Here is a 13,722-nt window from a genome sequence, read left to right as displayed (position 1 = left end):
AATTAGCGATCTTTTTCAAGTGACGCTGAGTTCAAAAATGGCCATTTCGTACTGGTGACACAATCACGTGTGGCGTGGTACGGAGACACCAAACCGCACAGGCTTCAGCATCCGCCAAGGCTCACCAGCAGATAAAGTAAAGCTTGACTGTCATCGATCTTTGCGAATGAAGGGTAATGTGTGGGGATTCTGCGACGAATCTCGGAAAAGCTGTTACAGGCAGATTTTCCCTCTGCTGCCGGTTGGAGTACCGTCGCACCCGGTGTGGTGGTTCAGTTCGACTTTGGTTTCAGGCCGACGGGAGATGCAGGGTAATGTGACAGGTAGAAGGGTCCTCTTGGGGCCATCATGAGGGCCAGACCTTGCCAATAGGGCGGCCTGTCTAGTTATCGATAAGAGTCACTTCCGCGGAGATTAGCCCAGTCCCTGAAGGGGATTGTGAGGTGAAACGCACGGAAGAAGAGATGGCTGGAGTTTGGGACCCTCATTTGAGGGATCCACTGGCGCGTACATTCATCATTGATCGCATTGAAGAAGAAGCTGGGGGAGAGAGCGAATGGCAGAACGCCATCGGCCAGGTTTCTGATGCGATGGAGGCGATTACGTGGAGGGGCGCGGCTGGAACCGCAGGGCCGCGTGTCGTGCCAGCCAGTTGGTTGAGTCGAGCTGCCAGGGACCGACCGGCTGGCCGATCATCGGTCGGCGGCCCCACTCTTCCTCTTCCTTCTCAGGTCCGTCAGTCACGCTTCGTTTTTATTATTCTTCTTCCCCCTCCGGCCTCTACTGACGAGATCTCTTCTTCTTCTCTCCTTATCCAGCACCACGCTCTTCTGCTGAATCGGCCATTGGCGCTCCTTCTCCTTCTCCTCATCGTCCTCCGTTCTCGGATTTACGACTCTTCTGGCACTACCTCCCCGCATCATGTCTTCGAAATCACCACTGCCAACGGTCAACACCCCCGCGGAGCCTGCGAAAGCTGCTTTGCACCCGGCCATTTACATCGCGTACGGCGTATTCTGCTCTCTACAGCTCGGATAAATACTAATGCAGCGCTAGAACGTGGATTGCGCTCAGTTCTGGGGTCATCATCTTTAACAAGTGGATTCTTCACACTGCTGGATTCAGTGAGTACTAGCGACGTGTGCTTTGTTTGGCGGCCATGCTAATTGTGACCTTTCCTGATAGGTTTTCGTACGTCTTCTCGTGCTCGAAAATCCCCGTCCAATCTCCTCCGTATTAAGAATTTCTGCTACAGCTTTGTTCTTGACAACATGGCATCTGGTTTTTGCTACCATCATGACCCGCCTGATGGCGCGGTTCACAACATTGCTCGATTCCCGTCATAACGTGCCAATGACCTCGCGCGTCTACATGTCAGTTTCCGTTGCATTGCGGATTGGGTAGTTCGGTTGCTAATGGAAGGATACAATCAGGCGCGCTATCGTCCCGATCGGTGCTTTCTTCTCTCTGAGTCTGATCTGCGGTAACTTGGCATACCTGTATCTCAGTGTTTCCTTCATTCAGATGCTCAAGGTAACTACATGGAAGCCATTCCACAAAGCAAAATCGCTAATAGCCTCAGGCCACCAACTCCGTTGCGACTCTCCTCGCGACCTGGGCGATGGGAATTGCGCCCGTCCGCCTGAGCTTGCTCGGCAACATCTCCTTCATTGTGGTCGGTGTTATTATCGCTTCGATCGGCGAGATCAAGTTCACCATGATCGGTTTTATCTGTAAGCGCCTCGTTCATTCCTCGTAATGCTCATCGCATGCTCATTTTTTCGCAGGCCAATTCTTCGCCACCATCTTCGAGTCCGTTCGCCTAGTCATGGTTCAGCGACTCCTCAGCTCCTCCGAGTTCAAGATGGATCCCTTGGTTTCTCTCTACTATTTTGCGCCCGCTTGCGCCGTTATGAACGCGATCATCACCGCCGTGGTGGAACTACCAACCATGCATATGTCGGATATCTACAACCTTGGAGTTGGCACTCTTGTCTTGAACGCTGCTGTTGCTTTCGGACTCAACGTTGCTGTTGTCTTCCTGGTGGGTGAATTCAATTCCCATTCAAAGGAGAAGCCTTACTAACGTACCTCACAGATCGGCAAAACCTCTGCTCTCGTGCTTACCCTATCCGGTGTGCTCAAGGATATCCTCCTCGTGGTCGCATCGATGGTCATCTTCCGCGACCCTGTCACGCCTCTTCAATTCTTTGGCTATGCGATCGCTCTGGGTGGTCTCATCTACTACAAGCTCGGAAAGGACGGAGTTACCGCGCTGCTGGCCCAGATCCGCTACAACGTCGTCGGAGGCGCCCGCCCATAGGCCAGTTGGGAATGTAGTTCTGGTCACGACGGTGCCAACAGTGTTGAAATACGTAGGTGTGCACCGTCGGGGGCATGTACGATGCGGGGAAGGTAGGAGGACCATGACCCACAAGATTTCATCATAATATAGATATAATTCGTGTATAGACGTGCAGACGGGAAGGTGTATATAATGCCGAAATGAAGCTAGTATGAGAATTTACCGCAACCAATCTACGAACCAGCCACCCTGAACACGCCCCTTAAGACCACAAGAGCTAACCAAACCAACAATCTATTCCAATACAATGCAATCTATGCTGCCCTCTATACACAAATCCTCTACCGAACACAACTCACAACCCCCCCTTCAACGCCGCATCAATAAACGTACACGCCTCCTCATACGCCTCCATGGCCCCCTCCGCCAACCTCGGCGGCCACCCAGACTCCGGATCCACGAGCCCATGCCCCGCGCCCTCAACAAGCAACAACCGCGTCCGAACCCCCAACCTCCCCAGCTGCTCATGCTGAAACCGACTCTCCAGATCCGGCACCACCTCATCAGCAGTCCCATGCACAAACACAGCAGGAGGATACCCCTCCCCCACAAACTCCTGCAAGAACCCCGCCCTCAACTCCGCCGGCACCGCCGCCGCCCGCTCCGCATACTCAACCTTATTCAGCGCCGCCCCAAGCCCTGGCCACCCGAAACACCCATCCAGAAACGTCCCGTCCATCTCCCAGCGCACCGTCAACGCGAACCGGTTCGAGCCGGCGTCCGCGTCGTCGCTCACCACGCGCTTGTCGGCTAGCAGCCGCGGCACGTCGTCCAGGTTGACCAGCTTCGCGATCGAGGTCGGGGGCCGTGGCTGTGTCCAGTGGTCTAGGAGGAGGTTGCCTCCCGTACCGTAGGCCGTCATTAGCACGGCGGGCTTGGGGGTGCCGTACACGCAGGCGGCGCGCGCGGAGTAGGCGCCGGCGGAGAAGCCTGTTACCGCTATGCGGGTGGGGTCGAGACTTAGGGGTTCGGTTTTGGGGTTTGAGGAGGAGGAGGAGGAGGAGGAGGAGGAGAGGGCGGATTGGAAGGTTGGGCTGGTTAGAAAGGTGAGGAGCGCTTTGGCGTCGGCGATTTGGTCGAGGGCTGTGCTGGGGTGGCAGAGGCGGTAGTCGGCCGCTATTAGGATGTAGTTGCGTTTTTGGCAGTGGTCTGTTGTGAGGTTGTTTTAGTTGGTGGGTTGAATGGGGGTGAGCTGGAGGGTGAGGGTGTACTGTACCGTAGAGCCAGGTGGGAAAGTGTCCTCCTCGACGTGACCCTGCTGTCATGCCGCCGCCGTGGTAGTAGATTATGGCTGGGAGCTTGCCGCTGGTGGTACCGCGCGGGAGATAATAGTCGAGTTTTATGTCGTGGCCGTCGACGGTCGAGTAGACGAGGGTCTTGCCGCCTTCGGGGGTCTGGGGACGCGGTGGGGGAGGCATTGTAGGTGCAATTGAGCTGTTTTGTGTAGTATGGTGTATGTTGTTTTTATGTCGAGAGAAGAGGCAGGCAGCGATAATTATAGACGGGGATGAGGTAATGGTCTAGAAGCCTTGTGGGGTAACGAATGTCCCACCGGGATGAATTCATTGCCGCCGCTTCCTCCGAGCCTCCGAGCCTGGAAGGAACCTAACTTTTGACCGGTTCCTCTTCAAGTCGGCTCCACAAATTCCCTACATTCAGTGGCTACAAAAGTACGGATTACGGTGCCTGCATCGACACTCTTTCAATCAGACTACCAGAATGACATGTCATATTCTCGGACGTGGGCGGTTGCGCCCTCCCCCAGCAGTCCAGTCAGACGTCCCGAACAAGCGCCCAGGATGTGTGCTACACAGGACACGGCCTCGGAATCCTGTGTGTTTTCCTGATGCAACAAATTTCCTCCTGACGACTTATATATAGCTATTTGCTGGCCTGGGTACACCTATTCCATAAAGACAAAGTCCACACAATCTGATAATTCAGGTCAATCGTGACCAAGAAATATGCCGAATCAATGTTCGAATGCTCACGCGGACATCGAGATAGGGATCATTACCTCCTCAACCCTCGTCTCCCAATTACTCCAGGAACAATTTGAGGGGACCCCCCTGCTTTATGCTCTATTAGCCTCAGACGATCTGAAAGTTCCAGTTCATCCCTCGGATTTATACACTACCGGGCGAATCGGTCATCATAGGATAGTCATGACCAGCATTTGCCCCGTTGATCAAGTGACTGCCGCTACCGTAGCGTCCCGCTTGTCTTCGAATTTTCCAGGGCTTAAGGTTGTTTTCTTGGTCGGACTTTGTGGCGGGGTACCTACGGATCCTGGCGGCACTGATATGTTGTTCGGAGACATCATCATCGGTAAATCAGCCGTGCAGCATGACTTCGGTAGAGTGTACCCTGATGGGTTCTCAGGAAAAACCGGTGTGGAGGATAATCCTGGAAGACAGGGGCATCGGATAAGGTCATTCGTTGCAAAGCTCGAATCCATGGATGATCTGATAGAGAGCAGCATCGACTGTCACCTCAAAACACTACTTCCGAGAGCTGGTCGGTGGAAAGCAAGGTACCCAGATTTACATGAGGGTCCCTTTCCCACGTCAGACTATGGGCCCCAGAACTACGATGTCGAAGACTGCCCGTTTGCTTCAGAATGCGACAGTCATCCTGCCTCCACGCATTGCGAGCAGCTGAGATGCAAGCTACAAGATATCATGTCTCAAGAACAATTCGAAAATCAACTGAGGAGGCATCCAATAATTCACTTTGGGACAATCGCCTCCGGAGATGTCAGAATACAGCATGCGAATGACCGCAACCGGCTACACAATGTGGCAGACATTAAAGGCTTCGATGTCGAGGCCTCAGCAGTTTGGGAGTATGTTCCCTGCATACCCATCAAGGGCGTCTGCCACTATGTCGACAGTCCTCGGACTGAGCATCGGGAAACCTATGCCGCGATAACAGCCACCGCTTGCGCGCAAGCAATTATGGAGCTATGGGAGAAACCGACCCCACAAACCTCACAGGAGCTCACCCTCTTACAGCTCAACGAGCTCAAGCATGGCGGTGGCATGATAAACATGCAAGCAGCGCGCGTTGAAGATAACGGCACAGTCAGTCTTCGGCAGTGAGTTCATGACCTCCTTTTCCTCCACAGGACTAACGAGAAGTAGTATCGTCCGAACACCCTTCGATAAGCTTCCATATGCTGCCGACGCTGTATTCAATTATTACGGTAGACAACACGAGCCCGTATGTCTTGCAAAAACTCGAACGGCTTTACTCGAGGAGATCTACATATGGGCTGATAATGACAAAGGTGAGGCGATATACTGGTTGACTGGGTGGGCGGGAGCAGGCAAATCGACAATAGCTCGCACGTTTGCTTGTGCAATGAATGCTCGAGGTCGCCTTGGAGCAACATTCTTCTTTGATGGACTTTCAGGTGGCGGAAAGCGCACGGCACGCAAATTTATCACGACCATTGCTTATCAACTTGCCAGTATGTCGCCTGTTTTCAAATCCCTCCTATCTGAGGTGTTGGAGGAAGATCCCGATATCTGCAACAAGGCTCTCGATAGTCAATGCCAAAGATTGATTGTGAACACAATGTCGGAAGTCGATAAGCTCGATATACCCCAACCAATTACTCTTGTTGTCGATGCGCTTGATCAGTGCGAAACATCGATGGTTAAGATTGTCCTTCGATTGCTCAGGAAGATGAGTTCGGTCAATATCCGAGCCTTCATATGTAGTAGATTGACCCCCACCATCTCCTACCATAGGCAAAGCGAACATCGCGATCAATTTCGTGCTTTCGAGCTGCAGACAGTTCCGAAAGAAGTCGTTGATCAGGACATCCTTCTCTTTCTCCAACAAGATTTAAAACAGCTGAGAGCACACTGGGACAAGGAGGACAGGCTTCAATGGCTGACTGAAAAAGCCAGTGGTCTCTTTCTATGGGCGTCAGCGGCTTCTAGATACATTCGAGAAGTTCCTGGATTCTGTGACCGTAGGCTATCTCAGCTGTTGCAGAACGAAGCTACAATTCCTGCCCTTGACGCGCAACTTAACGAGATATACCTCGACGTCTTAAGAAATGCCGTGTCACCGAGTCTCAGCAGCGAGGAAAGCCACATATGCTGTGGCTTGCTGCGGCACTATCTGGGCATCACTATCGTGCTTTTTGAGGAGACTTGTCCTGCTTCACTTCACGAACTCTTCAGCATAGACGGACATGGGTCTGAGGTGGAGGGTATAGACGTTCATGAGATCCTCAAACACCTTCAACCTATTATGGATATCCCAGAAAGCAAACATGACAAGAATCTAATACGTCTTCATCATCCGTCCTTCAAGCACTTTCTGACAGACTCGACAAGATGCGTCGATGAAAGATTCATCGTGGATCCGCGACAGGCTCACCATGACGCTTTATATGGCTGCTTACGTTTGTTGTCGAGAACTTTTGACCGGATCGAGGAGGAGGGAGAGGCCTCTAAGGCTAACCATGGCAAACCCATCGTTATAACAGAAAATGCTTGCACTTTTCAACCTTGGTCACCCGAAGCTCGCTACGCTTGTCGTCATTGGGTGAAACATCTCGAAGGAAGCAAGGCAGAAATCCAGCATCGTGACACCATTTCTCTCTTTCTTGAGAGGCACGTTCTCCGCTGGCTCGAGGCATTGGCCGAGATTGGGACAATCGATGAAGCTTTGGAAGATTTGGCTTGCCTGGTTTCCTCCATTTCGGTACGTTGGTCCCGCCTCTCCTTCTAAGAATACCTTATAACACCTACATAGTCTACAGAAACAAACGGACTCAATATCTATCTCAGTGAATTAAGGCATTTCATTGAGGAACAAAAGGCCGATATGGAGCGAAACCCTTCAATGATCCATCGGATTGCACCGGTACAGAAAGATGCTTCCAATTTTCGGGTACCGGTCTGCTGAATTATCTAACAGCGCTGAGACGGTGATGAACTTGCTTCGTTGCGACATTCTGCTTTACACAATCAGATAATCGATCTCCCTCATATGGACCTCCGTGACCCCACAGTCAACCAATTCCCCATCCTTTTCGCACAGCGCAAGGTCCAAATTCAACTCAAGGACCACATCGCCGCTTTCCACGAGCTGGTCACCCGGTACCCGGCCCCCACCTCCAAGGAAGCGCGCTGCATGAACCTCATCCGCATGCAGCACAGGGCCCTCGAGTCGCACATCTACCGCGACCTGCGGATGTCGGAGGACATCTACGATGCATTAAGCCCAGCACTCGCGGAGGCCATCGACCTCTGCGAAGACACGATCAACATCCTCGAAGCCGACTTCGAACCTAGGAATCTCCCAACAGTCGTCATGGACCTGGTCGTCATCTTCCCGCTCACCTGGGCTGTCTTGAAATGTCGCCATCTTCCAACAAGACTGCGCGCCGGTGGCCACGCTGGGAGGGACCTCACCACACGAGCACGTTTATCGCCATGGCGCAGGGAGCCATCGACCTGGAGGAAAGCATGCGCGATCCAGTCACGGGTGTCATCTCTGAAGAGGCGCTTGTCGCTGCCATTAATGTTGTCCAGAACGAGGGTTCTCGTTGTCCGGTGCTGGTGTATACTTGTCGGACCCAGAGGAGACCAAGGTGGAGATGCCGTTCCCGGTGAGCGCTGAGGGAGAGGATAGAACGGGGGCGGGCTTTTCGGAATGTAGGGCCTAATTATTGTCATTTTCCGTTGGAAAGGAAATAAGAGTGGCCTATGAGTGCCATCGATGGGTCTGGTTATCAGTGTGCTTGGGGCATCAACGGATATATACTTGCCATTTCTTTCCGGTTGAGACTCGAACATGCACTTTCCTCAACGTCACAAATATGATTTGATATCTTGAATATGATTATTGTAATTGATTGGAATCAATGGCAGATATACTAAAAGATCTGTCAAAATTTCATCAAAATCATCTCATCTAACGCGACAAAAATATGCATCCAGAATAGCACAGCGACCGAGAGTTTTACGTGCGGGTGGGACAGGAAATTATCCTTCTTGGAAGGCTTCCCGAACTACCATTATAAAGCACCTTTAGAGAAGATTCCGCATCAACAGCTCGCATGGCTTAGATGGTAAAGCGCAGCACTAGTAATGCTGAGATCCTCGGTTCGAGTCCGAGTGTGAGCACGTGATTCCTTTTTTGCTTTTCCCGCTCGTCGGTCATCAATCATCACACCATCGTCTCCCTCCTCTTTTTGTTGACTATCATCTATTCTTGTATCACGGAACGGAATAAGCCGGCTGTATTGCGTATTCCTAGATAAATATCTGAATATCATAACCTGAAACGGATTTCACATGCTCCGACCACAGGACATCCTACAGCTACCACTAGTGAACCACCTCCGCCAATCTCTCCGCGCCCTTGTAGAATTCAGGCAGGGGTTCGAGTTTCTGCCGGAGGACCCAGACTCGGAAGTGCCACCAGGCGTTCTTGAGCTGGTAGCGGGCGTGTTTGCGGGTTGAGACCGAGAAGACTTGGTCGAGTTCTTCGAGGGTTAGTTCTGTGATATTCGGTTAGTACAATCATCACCTAGGCTAGCTGATGTGGCTATTTCTGGGAGGGAGGAACTTGGAATATAAGGGCTGGAGCTGGGAGGTACGCTTGAGTCAATGGCAGCAAAAATCAGAAAAACTCACCCTTAGTCTCCGGGACGAACAAAAGCACCAACACCCAGCCGATGACACACCACGCTGCGTACCAGCCAAATGCACCCTGTGGTTTAAATGCACTCAACAGCAGGAGATTCCGTCGTCCCCAGGTGTCAATCGTGAAGAAGGCCGGGAGGGCGAAGACCCAATTCAAGATGCCGGTGCCCATGGAGGCGAGCAGGGCTTCTTGGATGCTATACCCGGCCTCGATGAAAATGGTGCTGGAAAAATATGCTATCACATTGACGCCGCAGAACTGTTGCATGAACATGACGATCCAGCTGGCTAGAGTGGCGCGACGATTGCGGGGCACGGTGAAGAGTTCGAGGAGCATGCTGAAGAAGTTCCTGCCTGTATTGACTTGACGTTCAATTTCGACTTGAACGTAAGCATAGTAGAGATCTCGGGCGGCTTGAAGATCGGTGGGCCGGAGAGTGCGAAAGGCGCTGAAAGCTTTGTCGATGCGACCGTGTTGAATGAGCCAACGAGGCGATTCGGGGCAAAAGTAGACCTGGGCGCAGACGACGATGGGAAGGACGACGGTGGAGCCGAGCATAAGACGCCAGGAGAGATCATCGGACAGACCCATGAAGGCCACTCCCATGATATTGCCCAGCATAATGCCGAACGCGGTCCACATCTGCCACATCATGACTAGTGCGCCTCGAATGGGTGCAGGAGAGCATTCAGCAGCGTAGACAGGTACCGTGGAGGATTTGGAACCAATGCCCAGACCAAGAACGAACCGCGCGAGGAACAGATTGACCCAGGAATTCGCCACGCCTTCCCAGATGGAAGCGACAGCAGCAATGAAACAGGACCAGAAGATCGTTCCTCGACGGGCTAGGTATCGGTTCATGGGCTCCGTCAGCCAGCACCCAATTGTTGCACAGGCCAGATAGGGTGCACCAACGACAAGACCGGTAAGATAGTCTTGCATTTTGTCCGAAAAGCGAGGCGAGTCAATCCCAAGTTGCTGCAAAGCTGTCAGTGACCATGCCCGACGGTGTAGACCAGTTAATCGCTATACCTTCAAGTAGATCGTCTGCGCACCATTGTTGACAGTCTCATCCATGCCTTGAACAGCGGCAGCAAGGGAACACATAGCTAGCCGACAAGATTAGCTCACAGAAATTTAGAAGAGTGAGAAGATAGAGCTTACAGGCAAGGAAGTAGAGCTGCCATGGCTGCGACCATTTGTGGGTCTGTTCTCGTCGAAGAATGTCTTTATCTTCTTCGCTCAGCTCCGGGAGGTCGAGTGCCCCTGCTGGATTCTGCGAGATGAGCGCCCCCTTTCGAAAGTCCTCTAAATGCTCTTCGAGGCCATATTTCCGACAGAATCTCTCGACATCATCGAACAACTTCTCTCGTGGGATGCCTGCCAGCGGATTCTCAAAGACCGCGCTGAGGTGACTCGGGCCTGTTGTACGGCCTTCAACATCATAGATCGCATGTGAGCTGCTGGGCTTCTCTGCATGCTCGACGCTAGCAGTTGGGCTTCCATCCTTTGAAACTCTCTTCTCTGTAATCTCTTCCTGATCCATTGCGGAAGACGCTCTGTCACGGCTTTATCCTGATACCTTGGAGGAAAGCGTATAAGCGGAAGAATCAAAATAGGTGACTCGACTTAAGTGATTGGGCGACCGGAGGGTACGAGCGACCAGGAAAATAAGAGCTTGGAGGCTCAATGCAATCGAGGCTCCGGTCCAACTAGAACACACTCCAGCTGTAATTGTTTGGGTGATAAGAGTCCGGCCTGCTCACGGAAGGAGGATCAAGACATTTGAGACGCGGGGGACAAACAGCCTTTTATTTGATTTCCAGCGAGCATTGCATGATAGGACTGGAAACTCTCCGACCGAGATAGGCCGACGGCCTCAGTGAGCATAGTGCTGCGTCTACGGCTCTGCTACTGAACAGCCGGCCAGCCGTGTCGACGGTTGGACCGGCTACAACAATCGCAATCATCCCATGCCGTCATTAGCAGATAACCTATAATAACACTGAGAGTATCCACAAGGGTAGGTTTAGGGAAGATTTGTGATACTGGACATCCATGGATGATGGCTGCAAAAACCGGTCGCTGGTTGGCAATCTGCTCTGTTTACAGCATGAAAGGTGGAGAAGCGACAGATCGACCATGGGTGAAGTCAAATCATGGAAGATGCGAATGCAACTTCGTGAGCCGTCACTCTGTCGGGCTCTACCCCAGAAAGAAACCCCACGGGGATCTGGAAGGCTACAAGGTGTGCTAGTTGCAGTGGACGAGACTGTGGCTCGATTAAGGTGCACCCGTGCTTATTGAAGAGATCTTCGCGGCCCGAGAGATGGCAGTATCTTGCCAATAAGGTTTGCTCCCTTCTCAGCCGTGTGCCCTAGGCTCATTGTACCTCCCTAACATTTGGCTATTGTGCTTCATACAGTTGGCAATCTCGGGGGAAAGCCCAGCCAGCGGTCGCACAGCAAGGAATCAAATTATTGGTAGTTGAGGTCGCATTGGACAGTCAATATGGGCGTAGGTGGCGGCAGATCAGTCCAATGTGGCGTTCTCTACCCAAACAAATCCAGCATTGTTCGATTGCTCGCCGGACTCGGCCAGAATTCGACAGGCGGATTTGAAGGAACGCTCTAGACTTTGTGCCAGGGAATGACGAAGGACTGATGATTGTGGGGTTTCGAGTGTCAATCCCACGAGGAAGAGGTAAGAGTCTGGGTCGCACTTAGCTCAGTTCTAACATCATAGATTGATAAAGCCTAACTGGCATAAGACAGCCTCCGTACAGATTCAAGCCGATCCCAGACTTCGAAGGCGCATCCATGGGCTTCATCGAGCATCTCCGCTGGATTCCTCATCAGCCTAGCGTGAACGCAGTCAGCCGGAGATGGAGTCTTTCAAGAACAGTGTAACAAAAGACAAGCCTCGAGTATGAAAGGCAAAACTCAAGAGATGAGCAAAGTAAGATGGAGTCTAGCCCTCCTTGCGAAGCAAGGGAGAAAGAAGAAAGGGGGAGGAGGAAGTCTTCATTCGGGCTGTTGGACAACGCGAAGCGAAGAGTAGAAAGACACGCGCACTAAGCCTAAACTGGCAGCACCTCGGCAACACCCACTGGGTAAGTCTTCTGCTCGGATGATGAACACCAACCTCTTCTGTTCATACTACACTTCCCGGGTCTTGTTCAGATTTTCCATCTTTGGGCTCAATGCAAGGGTAGTCAATCTAATCACCATAGACTATATTGCTCAAGAGCATTTTTGACCTACACATGCTGCCCTGCCTACCCATCACTTCAATAAACGCGAGATAAATGAGCTTCCCAAGACCAAACTACAACTTCACTGCACTTGACGTCTTCTTCCGTCCAATGCTAACAGCTCGAGGAGTTGACATTGCAGCCCCCGCCGCAGCCTCGAGAAGCCCCTGTTGAACCAACCGAAGCAATTCGTTGCCCTCTTCTACCTTCCCATCCTCGAGCAGTCGGGCAGCAAACTCCTCGATCGTCGAAAGGTGCAATTCACCATTAGCTCTCGCCATCTCGCGTCGTGGCCGATAATGGAAGATCTGGGTGTCTTCAAACCCCTCTTTCTCAAAGATCTTGGGAAGCCCCACCACCCAGTCTTGCCGCCCCCCTGAAAACAAAAACGCGCAGAGACGATCGAGAGCCGGTGTCTTCAGGGCGGGATTGGTCTTGACCACGTGTGTCCCTTGATAGTTGTAGTCGTCCCATTGGATCCAGCCTCCTGGCTTGAGCATGCGTGCCACCTTGCGGACGATCGGCGACGGATCGCTCTTCTCCACCACTAGGATCAGCAACCGCAGATGGATCACGTCGAACTTCTTCACAAGATCGTCAGGAACTTGGTCGTGGAGATTCCACTGCCGAAGCTTAATGTTGGAGGGAAGCCACTCGATTGGTGGAGCGACAGCCATGCTCATGTCAAGACCCTCGAAGGTTGCGGTCGGTATCTCCGGGACTAGATCGAGAAGCCAGATGGCAGTACCTGAGGCTACGTCGGCGATACATGGGCTTGGGGTTTTCAGCGATGAAGCTATGGTTGGGTGAAGGTTGAAACCGAAGGATTCCTTCCACAGATAGAATTGGTAGTTCAGACGAGAGGCGGCAGCGTTGGTACGCCCGAGAGAATAGGCTCGGCCGTTCGCGAGATGAAAGTCCATTGAAGGTGTGGAGGCCATGCTGGAAGGGATTTAAAGGTAAGGGAGACGATGAGAACGAAAACTGTCATTGTTTTTAGACGGTTGACCGTCTACTAGGTCTTATACCTCTTAGCGGAGATCAGGAGGAGGGGGTGGTAACCCGTCGCGCTATACATTCCTGGGCTTTGATACAGCTGAAGAGTTGATCCGTTGTTGTGTCTACATATTGACTCGCAGCATGACTCGAAGAATGAACTCAGCAAGCCACACAGCTGTGTTGTCAGTGTTCCAGGCTAGGCTTGTGCTCAGGCCTCGCAGGTGCTTCGCGCTTCATTTCCCCGCTTGGGATCTTGACTTGCAGTTATCAACTATGCGCATGTCCAATCACTACGCTCGGCTTGACGCGGGTCTTTTCGATCGATCGCTAAGAGCAAGTGTCATGCGAGAGAGCTGCAGATATGTAAGGCTACTCCGAACATCCCGGCCATTGCTGTCGCATTCTTCAGCTAGCCACCACGTTTTTCTTTCGC

At 52.2% G+C, this 13,722-nt stretch overlaps 6 protein-coding genes and 1 non-coding gene across 7 annotated transcripts; 4 read left to right on the top strand and 3 right to left on the bottom strand.

Moving 5' to 3' along the window:
• The first annotated feature begins 782 nt into the window (after window positions 1-782).
• BO97DRAFT_405391 (TPT-domain-containing protein) lies at window positions 783-2,485 on the top strand. The gene is made up of 8 exons (XM_025695173.1): window positions 783-1,004; window positions 1,057-1,126; window positions 1,175-1,178; window positions 1,256-1,373; window positions 1,434-1,533; window positions 1,583-1,733; window positions 1,788-2,044; window positions 2,099-2,485. Exons 1-8 carry the CDS (start codon window positions 922-924, stop codon window positions 2,321-2,323), a joined length of 1,008 nt encoding a protein of 335 aa, XP_025551572.1. The 5' UTR covers window positions 783-921; the 3' UTR covers window positions 2,324-2,485.
• A 175-nt stretch (window positions 2,486-2,660) lies between these two features.
• BO97DRAFT_443047 (alpha/beta-hydrolase) lies at window positions 2,661-3,809 on the bottom strand (the record flags this gene model as incomplete). Its single annotated transcript, XM_025698330.1, has 2 exons — window positions 3,582-3,809; window positions 2,661-3,514 (listed from the first exon to the last, which is right to left on the bottom strand). The coding sequence occupies exons 1-2, from the start codon at window positions 3,781-3,783 to the stop codon at window positions 2,661-2,663; spliced, it is 1,056 nt and encodes a 351-aa protein (XP_025551571.1). The 5' UTR covers window positions 3,784-3,809.
• A 685-nt stretch (window positions 3,810-4,494) lies between these two features.
• On the top strand, window positions 4,495-5,328 carry BO97DRAFT_305393 (purine and uridine phosphorylase; the record flags this gene model as incomplete). The annotated part of the gene is made up of 1 exon (XM_025691157.1): window positions 4,495-5,328. A coding segment is annotated over one exon (834 nt), but the record flags the coding sequence as incomplete, so codon positions are not given.
• A 1,715-nt stretch (window positions 5,329-7,043) lies between these two features.
• Window positions 7,044-8,051, top strand: BO97DRAFT_477803 (uncharacterized protein; the record flags this gene model as incomplete). The annotated part of the gene is made up of 3 exons (XM_025700585.1): window positions 7,044-7,087; window positions 7,304-7,313; window positions 7,358-8,051. The coding sequence occupies 3 exons, from the start codon at window positions 7,044-7,046 to the stop codon at window positions 8,006-8,008; spliced, it is 705 nt and encodes a 234-aa protein (XP_025551569.1). The 3' UTR covers window positions 8,009-8,051.
• A 390-nt stretch (window positions 8,052-8,441) lies between these two features.
• On the top strand, window positions 8,442-8,514 carry BO97DRAFT_t150. Its single transcript has one exon. It is a non-coding gene; the product is annotated as a tRNA-Thr (tRNA).
• A 161-nt stretch (window positions 8,515-8,675) lies between these two features.
• BO97DRAFT_368422 (putative MFS sugar transporter) lies at window positions 8,676-10,583 on the bottom strand (the record flags this gene model as incomplete). Its single annotated transcript, XM_025692699.1, has 4 exons — window positions 8,676-8,891; window positions 9,028-10,015; window positions 10,070-10,146; window positions 10,202-10,583. The coding sequence occupies 4 exons, from the start codon at window positions 10,581-10,583 to the stop codon at window positions 8,719-8,721; spliced, it is 1,620 nt and encodes a 539-aa protein (XP_025551568.1). The 3' UTR covers window positions 8,676-8,718.
• A 1,631-nt stretch (window positions 10,584-12,214) lies between these two features.
• Window positions 12,215-13,243, bottom strand: BO97DRAFT_451628 (class I SAM-dependent methyltransferase). The gene has a single exon (XM_025699001.1). It carries the CDS (start codon window positions 13,229-13,231, stop codon window positions 12,365-12,367), a length of 867 nt encoding a protein of 288 aa, XP_025551567.1. The 5' UTR covers window positions 13,232-13,243; the 3' UTR covers window positions 12,215-12,364.
• Between the last annotated feature and the right edge of the window lie 479 nt (window positions 13,244-13,722).

The sequence above is a fragment of the Aspergillus homomorphus genome (genome assembly GCF_003184865.1).
Source record: "Aspergillus homomorphus CBS 101889 unplaced genomic scaffold BO97scaffold_17, whole genome shotgun sequence".
In the NCBI taxonomy this organism is placed as follows: domain Eukaryota; kingdom Fungi; phylum Ascomycota; class Eurotiomycetes; order Eurotiales; family Aspergillaceae; genus Aspergillus; species Aspergillus homomorphus.
The sequence above is the reverse complement of the archived record's forward strand: the minus strand, read 5'-3'. Positions and strand labels throughout refer to the sequence as shown.

Bases quoted from the DNA above. Each gene is read 5' to 3' on its own strand.
- BO97DRAFT_451628 (XM_025699001.1), bottom strand. From the start codon at position 13,231: ATGGCCTCCACACCTTCAATGGACTTTCATCTCGCGAACGGCCGAGCC.
- BO97DRAFT_405391 (XM_025695173.1), top strand. From the start codon at position 922: ATGTCTTCGAAATCACCACTGCCAACGGTCAACACCCCCGCGGAGCCT. The intron at 1,374-1,433 runs GTCAGTTTCCGT...GGATACAATCAG, and splicing joins ATGACCTCGCGCGTCTACAT to GCGCGCTATCGTCCCGATCG. The intron at 2,045-2,098 runs GTGGGTGAATTC...CGTACCTCACAG, and splicing joins ACGTTGCTGTTGTCTTCCTG to ATCGGCAAAACCTCTGCTCT.